General features: G+C 41.3%; 1 protein-coding gene across 1 annotated transcript; it reads left to right on the top strand.

Annotated features, from left to right (window-relative positions):
• The first annotated feature begins 979 nt into the window (after window positions 1–979).
• Window positions 980–19,672, top strand: slc1a4 (solute carrier family 1 member 4). Its single transcript, XM_084949412.1, has 8 exons — window positions 980–1,652; window positions 7,370–7,412; window positions 8,915–8,980; window positions 13,606–13,772; window positions 13,917–14,150; window positions 14,770–14,964; window positions 15,076–15,210; window positions 15,554–19,672. The coding sequence occupies exons 1-8, from the start codon at window positions 1,138–1,140 to the stop codon at window positions 15,780–15,782; spliced, it is 1,584 nt and encodes a 527-aa protein (XP_084805538.1). The 5' UTR covers window positions 980–1,137; the 3' UTR covers window positions 15,783–19,672.
• Window positions 19,673–20,321: the final 649 nt, after the last annotated feature.

Genomic DNA, 20,321 nt, shown 5'->3' with positions numbered 1-20,321 from the left:
TGTGGTCAAACACCAGCAGTGCAACAGAGAGTCTCACTAGTAAACGTGAGCAAACGTAACAGTTCTTATCTTCCAACAGAAGAGACTGTTGAACCTTTAAAATGATGGAAATATTTTTCCCTGTCGCTGCTGTTCCGTCTAAATGTGACGCTTTAAGAAAAGAAAAGGTGAAAGGAGCTGGTGAATAGCGCCCTCTGGAGCCGCATAGCGCTGACCATGGTGCTGACAGGCCTCTGCTCTCCAGCCACTATTCTCATTCTTGCACCCTGATTGGTCGCTTGCTTCAAGAGCAGATCTTGTATTCCACTGACTATTAAAGGCTTGTAAATAAAAATAAAAATAATTATAATAAAAGATTAAAATAAAATTTTAAATTGCATGCAGAAATTATTTATGAGTAAAAACGATACTTTAACAGAAAAAAGTTTAATAAAGCTCCTAAAATATCCATAATATTGCAAACAGTAACAGTTATTTTATTATCAGCATGCAGCAGCACGGGTTTGTGACAGATCACGATTAATCTCATTACCATACCAAAAAGGCTGAGAAAGACACGGCCCACTGCACTGACTATTTCTGCCCGTTAGAGAAACAAATGTTGGTGTGATCCGTGTGAAAATGAAGAGAAGACAGCTATTTCACTAAAATACCTATGGGCGTAAATATTTATAGTGAATAACTAAAAGTAGACATGAAATAGGATGCTCTCGTCCTAAGCCCAAGATTCGGGTGGGCTTTCCAAAGAGTGCAGAAAATGAGTGATGTGAAAGGGTGCTTTCATGTGTTTGCATTATTAGGAAGAAGACAAGAAAAGCAGCAGAGCGCGCACTCCGGTGGAATGACTTTTTGTCTGCTGTTTCAATCATAAAACCCTCAGTTATTTATTCAGTACTGGACCCTGGCAATATCCCACGCTCTTGCATCATTTGCTTTTGGTATAAAGTACCCCCTTTTGTGCGCATGTTCCACTTGGCTTTTTGTGTCGTCGCTCACTCTCCATTGGCTCGCCCTGCCGCTTCTGCGCTCAGAGTTGAACGCCGGACCAGCCTTCACAGAAACGTGTGTCCTACTCACGCTGTCTGAAACCGGACTGGGCTTTCCACGCCGCATCGGAGATAATAGAAAAAAATAAAAATGGAGAAAAAGAGCGAGATAAACGGACACGCCATGCCCGGCTCAGCATCCACAGACCAGATCATGGAGAAGGGCTCGCAGAAGAGCCTCGGAGAAAAGCTGATGGAGTTTCTGAGAAAGAACCTGCTGGTGATCTTGACGGTGTCGGGCGTGCTGGTGGGCGTCGGGCTCGGGATGATGGTCCGCAGCATGAACCTGACCAAAGCGCAGATGACCTACTTCGCCTTCCCCGGTGAGATGCTCCTCCGGATGCTGAAGATGATCATTTTGCCCCTCGTCGTCTGCAGTCTCGTATCGGGGGCCGCCAGCCTGGACACTCGCTCCCTGGGCAAGCTGGGGGGCATCGCAGTCGCCTACTTTCTGGTGACCACGCTGATCGCCTCGGGGATCGGGGTAGCCCTGGCTTTCATCATCAAACCCGGAGTGGGCGCGGGAGCCCTGAACACCAACAACCTGGGACTGGAGAGCGTCAGCAGCAACAAGGAGACCACCGACTCCTTCTTAGATCTGGCCAGGTAAAGAGCCCTCTTTAATCGCCTTAAACAGTGCACACGGTAGCATGTTAGAGGGTAGTGGGGCAAGAAGGGGATTTGTGTGCTGTACTCTAGTGAATCTGATGGGAACTGTGGCACAGCGTGCCTCGGGGCGGTTTGGGAATGGCTCCGCGCTCGCAGTCATCCTAGGCATGCGTGCGCACACGCTCAGTAAGGCTACGGCTGCTGTAGTAAGCCTCACATGTGCGCCACTGAAACAACCAAGTCCTCTCTGCCACTGTAGCAGACTTTATCTGTGTACTATCTAAATGAGTGTGATTACAGTTATAGTAAGATTTCAACGGTGGTCCTGTTTGGAAGTGTTTAAGATCAATGTCACAATCCGAGTGACCCCGTGGAGCAGGTCAGTGTATCCTGCAGTGTATCTGTAAACAGTGCTTTATATGTTCAGGTCGAATCTTCCACTGACAGTTCAGTCTGCTGCTCTGATGTGGATGGAGAGCTTTGCCTAACAGTTAAAAGTGTTTTAATGTTCCCACTCAGATTGAGAGTGGGCACACTGCACTTGTCTTAAAGAACTTTACGTTTCAGTGTAGCCTAATAGTTAGTTTTACTTGCATCACCTGTAACCCTCTGCACTTCTTTTCAGAGCTGTATCAGAAAGCAGATGTCAGTTTTACTAAAAATCTGCTCCACCTTCACTGCAATCCGATTAATGTATCAATGAGTACTTTTACTTAAAGTATTTAAAGCCCTTCTTGCTTTTAAATAGTTGATTGCCGTTTTACAATGCCATGCTGCTACAAATGCTTGTCTAACCTCTGATGTAATTAGAGGAGCTGTAAGTGCCACTTACAGCAGGGAAAGGAGGGTTGCACAGCGGACCTTTGCAGAGTCATGTCACATCTGATCGACACCATGCCATAACATAAGTACCTGTAATTATGGATTACTTTTAACCTAAGTTAGCTGCCACTGTTAAGAGTGTATCTTGACGCCACTGTTACACACAACTGTGCCCGATAGGGGATACTTTATAGAGCCCAGATTGCAGTCTGATGGCTTCCAGGGGACAAATAAGCACAAATAAAAAATCTACTGATGGCTTTTCGCTGATTATGAAGAGACACAGTCAGTGTCTTTGGGGCAAACTCTTGATTATACAGGTAGAGGTTCTGTGGAACAATTTTCAACTCAACTCCTTGTAAAGTTGGTTGATTTTTTTTCCAGCATGGCAGTTGTTCATGGAAGCTTTGCTGCTAGCCTATAAATATCAGTGTTCTTCAGCAGCCTTCAGTGGTTAATAATAAGTTCCCACAGTGTGAGGGAAAGCTGACAGCTGTTGAAATAGTAGGATGTATTTTGGGGAAGGCAAAGAGGTGCAGAGCCTGTAGCAGACTGTAGTGCAAACAGCTAGCACACCTCCCTTATCATGATAGCAGGTGGACATGCTGCTGTTATTTCTCATACTTTATGCTTTTGCGGGTATTCAGATGGTGTAAATTTCACAGTGGGTTACATCAGAACAGGACAGAACGCAAAAGCTAAGTCCAGTGAAGAGAGTGTTGTTTTCTGCTACATATAGACTAAGGTTCATTTATTTGAGCAAAGCTATTGATTCAGAAAGTAAGATTATTTTGGGAATATTCATTTTAACAAGTTTCTGATTCAGGTACTATTGAAAAAGCTAACATTTAACTTTGCAGGTGGAGCACGTTGAGGGGGGCTAGTCTTAGTACCAGATAAATCACTGTGCATTTTCTTGATATAGACAGTGTGAAAGATGGTGGCTGTTGTGACGTTACCCCTGTTGCTTTCTGAAGTCTGTCAAGCCTCAAGATTAGTTTCTGCTGTCTCGACTTCATCTCGGCTTCAAATATGGGATGAGGTGGGGCAGGTCTGACTGTGAAACCACTCACACATTGCCTAACAACTTCTAAATCACAAGCCTTTAGCCAATGAGCATAGCGTGGATATTCCTTCTTTTCGAAACATAGTACAGCCACAATTTACACAACAGACTTCATTGGAAACATTTACTCACAATGCTATTTTTCCATAAACTTCACAAGACTTTTTGAAACCACAGATACTGTATCAACACCTGGTGGACTGAATGCAGGTTTAAGACACTTCAGCAATGGTTTCATTTTTCCCACCCAAAAGCTTTGTCCTTGCTTTCTGCTGTCTATGTTCCATAAACATGTGTCATAACACAGGGTATTACATTATCCCCCCCCCCCCCCACACACACACACACACACTCCAGATAGTCTGTTTATTCAGTGCACTACCAGGCACGTGGTGTTTGACCAAAAACCTGAAGGTTCAGCCTGTCATGGTCCTGGGTCGAGTGACCCAGTGTTTGAGTTTTATGTATCTTTTGTATTTATTTGTGCCTTAGCTTAGTTCACCTAGTTAATTTCTAGGTTGCTGTTTAGTCTTGTTGTCTCCCCCTGTACTAAGTCTCCCTGGTTCATGCGTCATGTCTGCGTGGTTATGTGTAGTTCATGTCATGTCTAATATCCATGTTTCCTGTTTTACTCTGAAAGTCTGTATTCAATGTCAGTGTATTTAGGTTCACCTCTCCTGTCGTTAGGTTCATGTGTGTCAGCTGTGCTCCCATGTGTGGCCACTTCCCCTGATCATCCCTCATGTGTATTTAGTCTCTGTGTTTCATGTAGTCTGTGTCACGTCGTCTGTGTTCCCACCCTCCATGTTGTCACAGCCAGTCTTAGTATTCATAGTTACAGTTTCCTGTGTCTTCATAGTTTTTCCTAGTTATACTTTCCCAGTTTAGTCATAGTTTAGTTTGTCGCTGCGTTTCTGCCTTGTCTGCACTCCTTGTCACCAGCCACAATAAAAGCTCGCTTTCAGTTAAGTTTACTCCAGTCTACTCTCGTGTGTTCGCACCTGGGTCCACCACACACACCACCGCACGGTCTGCCTCCTCAGATCGTGACACAGCCAGTCAGTTTTATTTGTGTCAAAGTATCAAAATACTGGTGTTAGCTTTGTGGCTTGCTAGCCTGCCCATTTTTTAAATAACCTCTCTATATTTTAGCTTTTCTTTGCTAGCTTTTAGGACTAAACGTATATTTTGGATTGTTTTAACTTGTTTCTGAAAGATGCTTACCAATTTTGCTTGATAGCAACTAACTATTTAAGGCATGGAAAGCTAATGCTCGCTAATCTAAGAAACTAATAAGCATTTTATTTTCATCTTCTTAATAAGGCTGAGGTTTCTGCACTTTGCATTTTGAAGATTTACTGTTAGCATTTTAGCATTTTAGCTAGGACTATATTGGTGTTTACTGCCAAAAGTGAACATATCTTAACGAGAGGCTAAAGCTAGCAAGTTTGGGAAGTAACCTGCATTCATAAACTGTAGGAGGACAATTCACAGCCACACACATCAGCTATTTAATACTGAGTTATACATTAATAAAAATTCAAAAACGTTCTCATCAAAGCTGAAGCACAAATTTATACCACTAAATCTACTGGCTGGATGTGTCCATCCAGTAGAAAAACCTGTAAACTGTTGCATTAAGTGCCATCTAAAAACCAGAAGAACCAGCAACAGTCAGACGGGTCATTTCAGATCACATCATTGGATTTGAATTAGGCCTTGAAATGATCATTCATGATACTTGGCTTCGATTAATTAGAAAGTCAAGCTATTATGTAACATCAGTCCACAGAGAGACAGTGGGCCTCTAGGGAGACTCTGGGAAAATCATGCCAGCTCACTTCTGGGTTCCCAGGCTTAATCCAGATTCTCGCTGTGGTCATGTGCTAGGATGAAACCTGACTGCCTTCATATAAAGGAAAAGAATTTAGGGAATCTTGGGTTGCAACAAGAATTTAACCAAAACATATCACTTGTTTGCAACATCAGGAAAGGAAAGAAAAGACTAAGTAAAGATATTGTGGCTACCTGCCAGCGTGTCCTGGGGAGCTGAGATATTCAACAGCTGCAGCAGCATTTGTCCCTGAACTCAAGGCAGAGTTGATGGGGTCATGGTGTTATGAGCTGAATTGCTTGGCTCTGGTCTGGCCATGGGAATAGATGTGAGCAAAGCCTGTATTTCTTTGCACAATACAGTGTGACCCCAGAGGATAACGTTACAACAAACACACAGCAGTACGTAGAAAGGGCCTGCAGGCTTCTAGTAATCCCTGCATGATTATCTTACAGTAGTGAAAATAAACTCCTTGACACTCTGTCTGTGACAATCTGTCAAGAAAATGTTTGAATGAGGGATTTATAACGACAAAGGGGATAATGAACCAAAGGAGGCTGTTCACTTTGAGGATGAATAATAAACTCCCTGTAAATCTGGTTATTATCCTCTGCATTACTGAGGTTGCCATAAATATCAAAGACAAAAAATCATCTCAGTGCCAAATTACTCCTATTGTTCCTCACTGTCTTTTAGTAACTGACTATTGTGATTATGTCACATTTCCCATGCTGTTATTACTGTCATGATTCAAATTATGGAAAAAACAAAACAGCAATACTGTGTGTCTATTACTGATCCAAAATCCAGTACTATGGACTACATACAGGTGTACCTGATCGCTAACCAGCAACGTCACTTATACTCTGTGATATTCAGATTCTGGCAATCTGGCAAATTCAGGTGCGGGATGAATGCCGTGCACTCTTTGACAAGTTGCAAGATGTCGCCATCGGGGACTTTCTGGCATTCAGAAAGTGTGCTTGGCCTGCAGCAGCATTTAGGTGGATGTTACTTGACAAAGTAACTCCCAAAAAGTTGATTCTGTTCATCTGGACGTAGCATTTTCAGTGAGAGACAGTGACAAGTGACTTCTTCAGTCTCGACTGATGAACAGAAAACTTTTAGGGATTTCCTTACCTGGATCATTGAGAATGCATCGAGACATGTCAAAGTAACATCTAAGATAATCTCAGTTGCAATCAGTGTTCTCCTGTGAGTGCTTCTTGTGACCATGTTAGACACAAGATTGTACTGACACTCTTAGTAGTAGTGACACTGTTAGTAGTGCTTCATGTTGGCAAAATATCTCAGTCACTATTGGAACGTGTTGCCAAGAAATTTTGTAGCCTTTTGCTATGGTAATGCAGACCTCGAGTAAAGTTTGTCGAGCAGTTGACAAAAGAACAGCAGCCAAATAATGATGAAGAAAGAATAGAAAGGAAATTAATTAAAAGAAAACTTAAGAAAATATGAATCTTCACTACACTGTGCATCAATTTTGTACCAGAAACTGAGTAGTATGTGAGACTTGCAGTGCTTGAGTTAGAGTTTGAAAAGTATAAAGCGATTAAATTTAGTCTAATTTTATTTTCCACATCTGCCTGACTTTGCTTTACCTTTAGTTGACTGGAGAACAGTGAAAGCTCCAGGGAAAGATAACTAACCCTAGGCAAGACCTCGCTAATTTGTTTTATGAAAAGCTGAAACAGACAGCAGGTTCGTGTCCGAACATGTTTTATCAGGGAGTTTGGGCTGCAAACTTTAGGGAGGATCCTGGGAAAAAGGCCAAGATACGACGATGATAAACCAATCCTGTTGAGGATTTACTGTTCGGGTGGGATAGCCACATGATTCTGAAATACTTGTCCAATCTTGTTGTAGATTTTGGCCTTTTACCATTTGTTCAGATAAAGTGGCTCACACAGGAGAACAGGACTGAGATGACTGTAATTTTCTGTGGCGCTAACTTGTTTTTGCTTCCGTTCTCAGGAATTTGTTTCCAGCAAACTTGGTGGCTGCTGCCTTTCGTTCTGTGAGTGCCAGCTCCTTACTTCCTGCCCACCCCCACACACACAGACACACACACCTTTTATCCTCCTCTTTCTGTCCTCTTTCCTGTATCACCTATGTCTCGTGCAGATTGTTCATTCAAATTTATTTTCCCAACCACACGGATGCTCCTACAAATCCATTTAGAGTTGCCATAAATCCTGGTTAGAGCACCAAGAGCCTCTTAATGAGGAGACATCCAGAATAGGGTCCGCAGCGCTCCCCTGTTCACCCGAACACCTCTTTTTCTTGTCCCTCACCAGCCGTTACCATGGCGAAACCATTCCATTAAAACTAGCCTAGCAACCCACCTCGCCTCGGTACTCCTCAACACAGGCCGCTCCATCGCACAACATCCTGGCTGTTACAGCTAAAACAAGGACCTGGAAAATTCAATATTTGGAGATGAAGTGATAGAAATTAACTATACACACATGCACACACAGGGAGAAAGGAAAGCATGTTCACACTCTTTTAATCACGCACAGACACACTTCATCAAACCTTAAACTTCTCCTAAACCACACCTGTAAATTACACACACACACACACACACACACACACACACACACACACACACACACACACACACACACACACACACACAACACACACACAAACACACACACAAATAAGTCAGTTATTTCTCATAGAAAGAGTGAAAAAGTGTTTAAAGTAAAGCCAGGTTACAGAGTTCAGTGTACCCCCACACACTCAGTATATGCTGTGGTAGAGCCCCCCGTGGGAACGGCTCCAACAGTGGATTAGACCAAGAAAGCAGAGGAGAGGGGGGATTTACACAAAATGACAGGCAGCTCAATGTTTAAACAGACGTTTAAACAAATGATGTGTGAGATTTGGATTATTGGATAGCTGGCTTTTTCATTTGAGACTATACCCATCTACTCTATGTGCGTACATGCCCAAGAACTTTTAAGAACCAAGACTTTTTTAAGCTCATATAGATCTTTAGGAGATGTTGGAAACCTCTACCCTATAGGGGTGTCTAAAGAAATGCTTTGAGGGAAAGGGGGCATTGTTGCAGTTCTGTTTACTGAAAAGACTGAACATCAGTGGACCGTGTCCAATGGGGTCCCAAGTCTACTACAAAAAGTACTGACACAGTGAACTACTCATAGCCTGAAAATGTCCAGGATTTTTTAAACCTGCACAACCAAGAAGAGGCCCATGGGAAATCAGAAAATAAAACCCCCGAGGAAGACTGGTATAGGAAACATCTATCATATTTTAAAAAGGGGGTCAGTGGCAGCTTGTGGGTTCCCTTTTGTGACATCTCTGCTCAGATAGATGCCCTGTTCCTCAGCAATGTCTGTAAAATGTACTATTTAAAACAGTTGCACCTGATTATTCAAAAAGCAACTCTACAGATGTCATATTATATTAGAATTCAATTTCTAAAAACATAAATTTATTTCAGCAATACAACAAAATAAACAAGCGCATGTTTCTTTCTTTATGTTACAGTACGCAACAGACTACAAGATGGTTGCTGTGGGGAATGATACCAATGGGACGACCCTCTACCAAAAGGTAAAAGCTGGGAACGTCTGTTGCGTGAAGTTTTGCATGCAGACTATGTAACACGTAAAGTACCAGGTTACGAAAGGAAAGTGCTCTCATCAAACAGTTACCTCTGTCAACAGGAGGTTAAGCCATCGTCCATCCTTGAGGTACATGTTTGCTCTGAGCACCTTGTTTGTATGTCAGTCACCCGTGGGTGCAAAACCACTGAATAAACAGTATGTGCACGTCTAATGAAAGAGCTGGTTTTGGGAAAGAGGGTCAAGGCTGATGGTGAAATGCTGATAGCCATGTGAACGGTACAATCACTACAAATAAGGCTAAAGGCCAGTCATTTTTATTTAGGAGTTTCTGTCTTTAGCTCACTGGTGCCAAATAATCGTTAGATAAATATTACTTTACTCAATGAGTGCTTCTAGTACTAGTTTTAGTACTCTTAAATTCTAAGTATTGATATATTTCTTATAATTTCTTGATGTCATAATCTGATTTTATAGATAAAAGGTGTTCAAAAAGGGAAAAACAAGTCACTTAGTAACTTTAGAACGCAACTGTGTAGACTGACACTATCACTATCTATTATTCAGCATGTGGATGAAAGTCAGCAGACGTTAGTGTTTCAGGGTTAATATGAAGGAAAAAAAAAACAAAAAACAAGGCTTTATCTCTCTTCTCTTAAAAGTGTGGACAAGCGTAAACATGGGAATTGCAAATACCAGCAGAGATCTTATGTGATCTGCAGATTGCAGGGTTTTTTGCATTTACCATCCATCCATGTATTTTCTTCTGCTACTACAGTTTTTCTCAGTTGCTTTGGTGCATTTCTCACAACAGAATTGATCTCTGCACCACTACTAAGGCTCTTCTCAAAACAATTTGTGCAAACTGCAAAACATGGTGGATAACTTGCAAAAGTGAGTCACTTCATCAAAAAGAAAAGTCAGTTGTTCAAAAGCAAGTCAGTTGCTCAAAATAAGTAATCAATGCTTCAAAAGCAAGTCCCTTAATCAAAACAGATAATATATTCATCAAAAGCAAGTACTTATATCAAAGTGTCAGGGCTGTCACAATTACAAGTCATTACACCAGCACCTTTGGTCACAAAATCAAATGGTTTGAACATGTTCTCATTGTGACGGATTTCTTTGTAGGTGCTTCCCAATGACATGTCAAGTCTGGACAGCATGCATGGCATGTTGAAAACCATAAATTGTAAAGGAAAACCAAGACACTTCATATGCACTCTTGATAATATTTAATTGTAACTGTTCACAGCATTGTGCAACTGGGGAAATACAGTAAATCAAACATTTTACAGCAAACATAAACTCACTTAGACAGTAAACCTTACTGCAGTAGTTATGAAACAAAAAACCCCTGAAAAAACAGACACTGCTGCATATCAATCATTGATATCTAGACGCTCCCGTCTGTCTGCCCACATATTTGCATCAACATCACAGCGAATGTCAGCTCTATCGATGCATCGGGGAAAGTATCTCCTGGAGTGTCGAATCCACCCTCTGCAGGACTCTGCTGTGATGTCATCACAAGCTGCATCCATAGCTGCTAGCAGGGTCATTTGGGTATGTGGATGCCTGTCATATACCTTCCACCTCCAGGAAGAGAAAAACTCCTCAATTCCAGGATACGCTATACAAAGGATGAGAATAAAAAAAGTCTGTAATGGTGCATTTGGCACAACAGATTGTACAGTTTGAATTGTAAATAGGATTACAGTAACATGCATAAATGTAAGTGCAGTACATGGCCTAAACTTTTACAGTAAACAGAGGTACATATACAAACATGTTTTACCTGTACATACTGGTGACGGAGCTCCTTCACTCGATCACTGTTCCGTTCAAATGGTACTTTGTACAATTGCTTCATGGACATTTCATTCCGTCTGAGGACTCTGTCTATGGTGGAAATTGATATTGACTGAATATTTCCGAAGATGGTGTCATCTTCTACGACAGTTCTTTGTATTTCTCTCAGTCTCAAAGCGTTGTTTGCAGCCACCATTGCACAAATTCTTTCCTCTTGCTGCGGAGTCAAAAGTGGACCTCTTCCACCTCTTCTAGGTTGTCTGGCAGTCCTTTTTGAGATGCAGATGAAAAAACACAAACATAAATAAGCGCAAACATGCTTACAGTAATTGTTACAGGACTATCATTCAAAACTCCTTTCTTTACAGCATTACTGTATTGTACCTCGGCCATTGTGAGGCCATGGTTTATCACATGATCTACAAGTGTTGCCCTGATTTCGTCAGGAACGTGTCTATGTGGTTAGCCTCTTCTTACCCGGTTTTGTCCTCGTCCTCCACCGATCCTCACCCCTCTTCCACAAGGCTGACGTTCCATGTTCTGCAGTTTTGTCAATTCAGTATGCACCTCATGCCAATCCTGTCTGTTGGTTTACATTATATATATATATATGTACTTGTAGAGTAGGGGATACTGTAACGCGATTCACCTGTGACTGGGTAGAAGAGGCTTTTCATTGGTTGCAAGTAAGAGTAACACACACCAATTTTCATTAGTGTGAGATAATGTTCACCTGAGAAAAGTAATTTATGGAGATTTTCATGGAAACTCCTTAAAAATAGGGTTTTCAAAATGGGTGTACAAATTGTTTGACAAGATGTTCAACAATTTTGAGTGCACTGACACAAGCAATGAAATGAAGACTATTAGTTGTAAGGACAATGACTATTCAGCCGGTACAAGTATAAATAATTGTGACATTCATGATAAAAGCAAGGAGATAGTGATGAATAGCAAGTCAAAAGTGACCATTCTTTAGATATTTGTACTTACTCAACTGCTTCATGTCCAAAGGCAAATGCCTTTGGACATCTAAAGAAACCTCCGGCAGAACCAGGCTCAGGGAGGGGTGGCCATCCGCAGCGTGAGGGGAGGCAGGACAAAAAGGTGAAAGACAAAAGTTTCACACAGTAACTGTTGTAGCAACCAGGCCCTTACGATTACATGCAGGTGTTGGCCACCATGAAGGTCATCTTGACCCAGCAAGATGACCTGCATGCCTGATGTGAGGCAACATGATGTGCTGGTCTTTACTAGGAAGGAAAAACAAAATCCTGACAGAGGACCAGCACCAGATTTCTTGATTGCCACTTGCCTGCTACTTGTAGTGGATGTTGCATCATAGACAAGTGTATGATGGCTTTGCTTATTTGTCAGCAGGAGAGACAGACGATCGGAAGCCGGCTAACAGATGCATAATGGTACACAGACTGCTAAACAAAAGCATTTAGGGAATAGTACAAAAGCCTTTTTAGGCTTGCACCACAGCAGCATCCTGTTAGTTAATACAAGGAAGCACTTTTAAAGGCTTTTAGTAGCACTGCACTCAAGTAGCTTGTTTGTACTCAAGGATCGTTAAAGAGCAAAGAGAAGTTTTATAAGTTACTCTATTTGATTATATAACTTGTTAAATTTTGAGGATAATCTTTAAATCCTAATGCTTCACCCTAGAGGCTGTGGCTTGTTCCCATTGACCCAGTAGGGGGGAACAGTGGGGGGAATCTGATTTTGGCATTGGTCCATGGTATTTGTGTGCCGTGGGTCTTGGTGGACTGTCGCCCCCTACACACCCACCCCAGTGCCAGGGGATGAAGCTGGTGTAGCTGTGGGAGAGCTCAGCACAATGGAAAGGGATTGAGCACAGGATTTGTCCTTGTCCCTATTTGTCATCCAGTTCACTGAATACTTCTACTGCCTCCAGACTTTTGCATTCGCACATACACACTCTGCAGCACGCAAAAGGTGTCGTATATACTACTGCAGTCTACACAAGCTCTATTATTTGACAAGTTTATCTTTCCACAATGAAAGGATACACATAAGGTTCCATCCAAGAGTTCAATGTGTGATTATCAGTGTGGAACTCCTATTGTGTGAAGTGTTTCAACTTGTTTTCTTAGCTAAGTTGGATCAAGTTGGATCAACAACCAATTTTAGCCTTGCAGGCAGTTTGAATTATGGGTCAGTGGACCACCACTTTGGTCCAGTCTGATCAAACTTTTCTACAGAGAGTCATAGTTCTCAGAGGATTAATCTCAAGCATTCACAGTACAACCTCACAGTAGTGAGTGGCTAGTGTTAAGATATGAGCTGACGTAAATATGAGGCGAGCGAGAGCCAAAAAAACTTAATTCTGTGTCATGAAAATTTGTTAGTTGTTATTCTCTCAAACTGTAAATTCTTCTGAAGCAACTCAGGAGAAGAAGCGTATTGTTGCTATTTGTGGGCAGCTGAAACTGTGTGATTCAACTTTGCTTTTATATGGACAGAATGAAAAAAGAAAGGGATTTGGTAAAGTTGCACGGTCAACCACTGCCTACGTAATGCTGTAGCTCTTCACTTTCCAAGAAAAGATTCTTCCACTCAAGCTCTTTAATGTACTTTCAGTGACACTAAGTCTTAGTAAAACAGATGCTCTTGCCAAGATACATTTGTCAAACCTTCTGCATGACTGGAGACCCTTTCCTCTTCTGTGTTTTGCTCCCTTTTCACTTAAACCAACTAGGTTTTTGACAGCCCTTCTTAACACAGTCTTGTCAGTATGCTCAGGCTCTTACAGTGTGACTCTGCTTGGTGCCTTAGGTCCCTTATGGTACAGAAACAGATGGCATGAACATTCTGGGTCTGGTGCTGTTTGCCATGGTGTTTGGTGTGGCGCTGAGGAAACTGGGTGACGAGGGAGAGGAACTCATCCGTTTCTTCAATGCTTTCAACGAAGCCACCATGGTGCTGGTGTCCTGGATCATGTGGTAAGTGCTCTTGGATGAAATTTATTGAAATGTGGGGATATTTTATGACATTTATTAGTCAGTTAAAGAAGGATAGACATTGACTGTCTGTGCTGCACTATTTATTGTTGTATTTGACTCTTCCTTTCTCCTGTGTCTCTTTAGGTATATCCCCTTTGGCATCATGTTCCTAGTGGGCAGTAAAATTGTGGAGATGGAAGATGTGGTTCTTCTGGTCACCAGCCTGGGAAAATATATCTTTGCTTCGATTTTGGGCCACGTTATCCATGGAGGCATCGTCCTACCCCTCATCTACTTTGGTTTAACGCGCAAGAACCCCTTCAGTTTCCTGTCTGGCCTAATAACACCCTTCACCACTGCCTTCGCAACCTGCTCCAGGTATACTGGTACATTGCAGAATCACTGATGAGCTGTTACAGGGAACCTGCAAATCAATGAATATAAATGTATGTAAATAAAAAGTTGACATGTAATATTACTGAAGTCTTACAGTTATTCAGTATTTGGCCCTTCCTGATTTCTTATTTTTTGCATATTTGCATATTTATTATGAACATCATCACTGTGGAGGAATTTTCTTCCACTCTTCTTTGTAGAATTGTTTTTATTTAGCCAAATTGGAGAGTTTTTGAGCATGAACAGCCAAAGTATCAGAGTCAGATTTAAATCTAGACTTTTAATGGGCATCTCCAAAAACTTTCAGAGGTGGACTTGATGGTGTGATTTGGATTATTGTCCTTCTGCATAATTAATTTGAGCTTCAGGTAGACAGCAGAGTTAATGCTTCAGTGAATTATGGCAAGTTTCAGATCCTGATGCAGCAAAGCAGCCCCTAATCATCAAACCACCACGACCATGTTTGACTATTGGTATGGTGTTCTGCTGGTATGTTAGTTTTAGGCCAGATGTAATGGGACACAAACCTTCCAAAACTCAGTGTGACAGATACCAAAAAAAAGAAAGATTTTTTTCATTTGTATTTTTCTTCTCTCATTAGTTCAGCAACTCTACCCTCTATGATAAAGTGTGTGGAGGAGAATAATGGTGTGGACAAACGCATCAGCCGCTTCATTCTGCCCATTGGGGCCACGGTTAACATGGATGGCGCTGCCATCTTCCAGTGCATCGCTGCCGTCTTCATTGCTCAGCTCAACAATACCGAGCTGAACGCTGGGCAGATCTTCACAATCCTGTAAGTTAAGGGAATGAGAAAAACTTTTATTAAGCAATAATACCACCAACATTTCCTACTGGCATAAACAGGTGGAAATTGATTGTGTTTCATTGTGAATCACACTTCCAGGGTGACGGCCACAGCCTCCAGTGTTGGTGCAGCAGGTATCCCAGCCGGTGGCATCATCACCATTGCCATCATCCTGGAGGCCATCGGCCTGCCGACCAACGACCTGTCCCTCATGCTAGCTGTTGACTGGATTGTGTGAGTGTCATATTAGAAAACATAGGAGACTACAGATGATCACGTACACCTACACCTCACCTAGCGTATATTAAGCCAACTAGATCAGAGTTTCCCAACTAGATCAGCGTTTCCCAACTGTAGGACCAACAGAAACCCCCTGCAGTATTTTCCTAGAGCAAACACACACATAGGTTAAACAAACAAATGGAAATAGGTCATATTTAAAATAAAGGTTCTTCTTTATGATACTAAGTTCAATTCTTCTTTTGAAAAGCAAAGGCCTTTTGTTAGTACAACCTTCCGTCTGCCTTGATGCCATCATCATCACAAAATTTGTCACAAATGTTCTCTTTGTGAACAGAGATCGTACCACCACTGTAGTGAACGTGGAGGGCGACGCTCTTGGCGCGGGAATCCTCCACCACATAAACCAGCTGGAGATGAAGAAGCATCAACAGGAGGGGGAGCTGTCGGAAGTCCGAGTGGAGGCGGTGGCCAACGTCCAGGCAGAGGAGGAGACATCTCCATTAGTCACGCATCAAGCCAAAGCCTTAGAAGCTATGCCGGAAGCCATTGAGTCAGTGCTGTGATCCCAGCAAGACTTTTTCCTTTCTTGACCTTTTACCTTTGACATCTCTGACATGCTGCTTTTGTGGAAGCATTCTGATTCAGTGTGAGGCCAAAAAAATGCCTGCTAGAGCATGGAAAGTCCACATAGTGTCACTGTTATTTTTAAAATTGGGTTTCCATTCTGGCATCTTAATGCTAAATTGAATATATATGAAATTTTAGAATAATTTACACTGAAATGATTTGCCCAGTCACTTAAGTCAATAGTTTTTGTATTTTACATTTTATTTATTAAAGCATTTTGACATGAACAGTGACAGAAACATACCAAGTCTAAAACATTCCCATAAATGTGACAGTTATGTTCATCTTACTCCAGTCACTGCTCATCAGCAGCTTTGTATAACAGGACATGATGAAGTGCATTTATTTCTTTTTATCTTCAGACTGCAAATACCATGACATGCTTAAACTATAGAGGATTAACAACTCAACAGATGCTGACAAGTAAGAGTGTTTAACCAATCTTGACGATGTCTGTCATTGTTTAAGTACTGGTCAAAGTCTGGGTATGCGCTTTACTTCAATTTGATGTCCCTTACTTAAATAGCTGGATGAAAACAACACATTTTGTAGTGTCAGGTTAGGTTGAAGTGGTAATTGTGGTAACTGTTTGGGCCTCAGTTTGAGAGTAATATTTTTCATAATCCAGAGAAAGGTTTACAAGGGCTGTTAAGAGGTTTTAGAACTGAAGAAGCTTCACAGCTGTAAAACATCTTCAAGAAACCCAAAGGAGTCAAGTTGCTTTCTTTCCAAGCTCCTTAGAATATTGGTCTGCATGTATTGCCCTATGTTCTCATGGGGGAAAGGTCAATTGTATGATCTACTCTCTAAATAAAACAAGACCCTATTTATCTCTGAGAAAACAACCATTCTTTACATCAATATTACTACAGGGAAAAAGCTGACATCAGCATTTTACAAGCAGATGCCAACAATTTTGTAATGAGAGCAGCTTAAAAGTCGGTTTTGCTCTTTAACGTTCAATGTACATCAGCCTTTTTAAGTTAGGTTAAGGTTGTACATATTGGCATATTTCTTAGCTTTTTGTGACAACATACTTGTTTGATGTTTAGCTACACTGATTTTAGCTATTTTATTAAAAAGAAAATATAGCTAAGAGCATTATTGCTATGCTACCAAGGAGTCTGAAACATAGCTAGTTTGGTTTCTTTTTTGTTTGCTAACCAGCTAAAGCTGTGTTAACACTATGCTAACAGTAAGCTATGCTAGAATTTTTTAACTTATCACTTTACTTCTTTTCTTAGCTAAGTATCATGTCAGGTGTTTAGACTAAGTCCAGGGAAGCTCACTTGACACTTAGGTAATAACAACTGTGGCTAACTAGACAAATATAATAATGATGTAGATATAAAATTATTGAAGGGTGTTTATTTTCTAGCTTGCTATTCTTATTCTGGGAGTCAAAAACAGGTTTGGATGATTTACTGTCCATAAATGTCTCATTTATGTTAGCCCTGTGCTAGCCCATTCTGCAGCACCTCAGTTTATACTTTGTCTGAAATAAGCCATTTTATTGTGTCTTTAAGAGCCCCATTCTTAAAGCCCCCTTTGTTCTGATTGGCTACATTCTGGAAGCCAGCAGAGGAGAAGCACCCTGTTCTTGTAAGCTATATGGCCTTTACTTTATGAAAGTCGAAAACGTTTGGAGACTTGGTATTCTGGGCAGTCAGAAGCTGTTTGAGCTTTTGGCTCACAGTGATTACATTTACATATGCTAAATGTAAATGTGGCAAACTTTAGCTATGTTTAATATTCAATTCAATTCAATTCAATTTTATTTATATAGCGCCAAATCACAACAAAAGTCGCCTCAAGGCGCTTCATAGATACAGAGAAAAACCCAACAATCATATGACCCCCTATGAGCAAGCACTTTGGCGACAGTGGGAAGGAAAAACTCCCTTTTAACAGGAAGAATCCTCCGGCAGAACCAGGCTCAGGGAGGGGCGGCCATCTGCTGCGACCGGTTGGGGTGAGAGAAGGAAGACAGGATAAAAGACATGCTGTGGAAGAGAGACAGAGGTTAATAACAGATATGATTCAATGCAGAGAGGTCTATTAACACATAGTGAGTGAGAAAGGTGACTGGAAAGGAAAAACTCAATGCATCATGGGAATCCCCCGGCAGCCTACGTCTATTGCAGCATAACTAAGGGAGGATTCAGGGTCACCTGGTCCAGCCCTAACTATATGCTTTAGCAAAAAGGAAAGTTTTAAGCCTAATCTTAAAAGTAGAGATGGTTTCTGTCTCCCGAATCCAAACTGGAAGCTGGTTCCACAGAAGAGGGGCCTGAAAACTGAAGGCTCTGCCTCCCATTCTACTTTTAAATACTCTAGGAACAACAAGTAGGCCTGCAGAGCGAGAGCGAAGTGCTCTAATAGGGTGATATGGTACTACAAGGTCATTAAGATAAGATGGGGCCTGATTATTTAAGACCTTGTATGTGAGGAGCAGGATTTTGAATTCAATTCTGGACTTAACAGGAAGCCAATGAAGGGAAGCCAAAACAGGAGAAATATGCTCTCTCCTTCTAGTCCCTGTCAGTACTCTTGCTGCAGCATTTTGGATTAGCTGAAGGCTTTTCAGTGAGTTTTTTGGACATCCTGATAATAATGAATTACAGTAGTCCAGCCTGGAAGTAATAAATGCATGAACTAGTTTTTCAGTGTCACTCTGAGACAGGATATTTCTAACTTTAGAGATGTTGCGCAAATGGAAGAAAGCAGTCTTACATATTTGTTTAATATGTGCGTTGAAGGACATGTCCTGGTCAAAAATGACTCCAAGGTTCCTCACAGCATTACTGGAGGCCAAGGTAATGCCATCCAGAGTATGAATCTGGTTAGATACCATATTTCTAAGATTTTCAGGGCCGAGTACAATAACCTCAGTTTTATCTGAATTAAGAAGCAGAAAGTTAGCGGCCATCCAGGTCTTTATGTCTTTAAGACATTCCTGCAGTTTAACTAATTGGTGTGTGTTATCTGGCTTCATGGACAGATAGAGCTGGGTGTCATCTGCATAGCAGTGAAAATGTATGCTATGTCTTCTAATGATGCTGCCTAAGGGAAGCATGTATAATGTAAACAGAATTGGTCCTAGCACTGAACCCTGTGGAACTCCATAATTAACCTCAGTGTGTGAAGAGGACTCTCCATTTACATGCACAAATTGGAGTCTATTAGATAGATATGATACAAACCACTGCAGTGCAGTACCTGTAATACCTACAGCATGTTCTAATCGCTCTAATAGGATATTATGGTCAACAGTATCGAACGCTGCACTGAGGTCTAGCAGGACAAGCACAGAGATGAGTCCACTGTCAGAGGCCATAAGAAGATCATTTGTAACCTTCACTAAAGCTGTTTCTGTGCTGTGATGAGCTCTGAAACCTGACTGAAACTCTTCAAATAAACCATTCCTCTGCAGATGATCTGTTAGCTGTTTGACAACTACTCTTTCAAGGATTTTTGATATGAAAGGAAGGTTGGAGATTGGCCTATAATTAGCTAAGACTGCTGGGTCTAGAGATGGCTTTTTGAGTAAAGGTTTAACTACAGCCAGCTTGAAGGCCTGTGGTACATAGCCGATTATTAGAGATAGGTTGATCATATTTAAGATCGAAGAATTAATTAATGGCAGGACTTCTTTGAGCAGTTTTGTAGGAATGGGGTCTAAAAGACACGTTGATGGTTTGGAGGAAGTAATTATTGAAGTTAACTCAGAAAGATCAATTGGAGAAAAAGAGTCTAACTTAACATCAATGGTACTAAGAGTAGCTGTAGATAATATTACATCTGTGGGATGATTACTGGTAATTTTTTCTCTAATGATAAAAATTTTATTTGTGAAGAAGTTCATGAAGTCATTACTAGTTAACGTTAAAGGGATGGTTGGCTCAACAGAGCTCTGACTGTTTGTCAGCCTGGCTACAGTGCTGAAGAGAAACCTGGGGTTGTTCTTATTTTCTTCAATCAGTGATGAATAGTAAGATGTTCTGGCTTTGCGGAGGGCTTTCTTATAAAGCAGCAAACTATTTCTCCAGGCTAAATGATGATCCTCTAAATTTGTGACACGCCATTTCCTCTCCAGATTACGAGTCATCTGCTTTAGGGTACGTGTTTGAGAATTATACCACGGAGTCAGGTACTTCTGATTAGAGACCTTAGTTTTCACTGGAGCTACAGTATCCAGAGTCGTACGTAGTGAGGAGGTGAAATTATTAACAAGATAATCGACCTCTGTTGGGGTAGCGTTCAGATAGCTGCTCTGCTCTGTGTTGGTACAGGGCATTGAAGATGATAACAGTGGGTGGATTATATTCTTAAACTTAGTTACAGCGCTTTCAGAAAGACATCTACTTTGATAAAATCTACTCTCCACCGCTGTGTAATCAATTATTGTAAATGTAAATGTTATCAGGAAATGATCAGACAGGAGAGGGTTTTCAGGAAACACTGTTAAATGTTCA

The sequence above is a fragment of the Perissodus microlepis genome, chromosome 13 (genome assembly GCF_051167445.1).
Source record: "Perissodus microlepis isolate ML-2025 ecotype Zambia chromosome 13, ASM5116744v1, whole genome shotgun sequence".
Classification (NCBI taxonomy): Eukaryota; Metazoa; Chordata; class Actinopteri; order Cichliformes; family Cichlidae; genus Perissodus; species Perissodus microlepis.
This window is presented reverse-complemented; position numbering and strand designations above follow the sequence as displayed.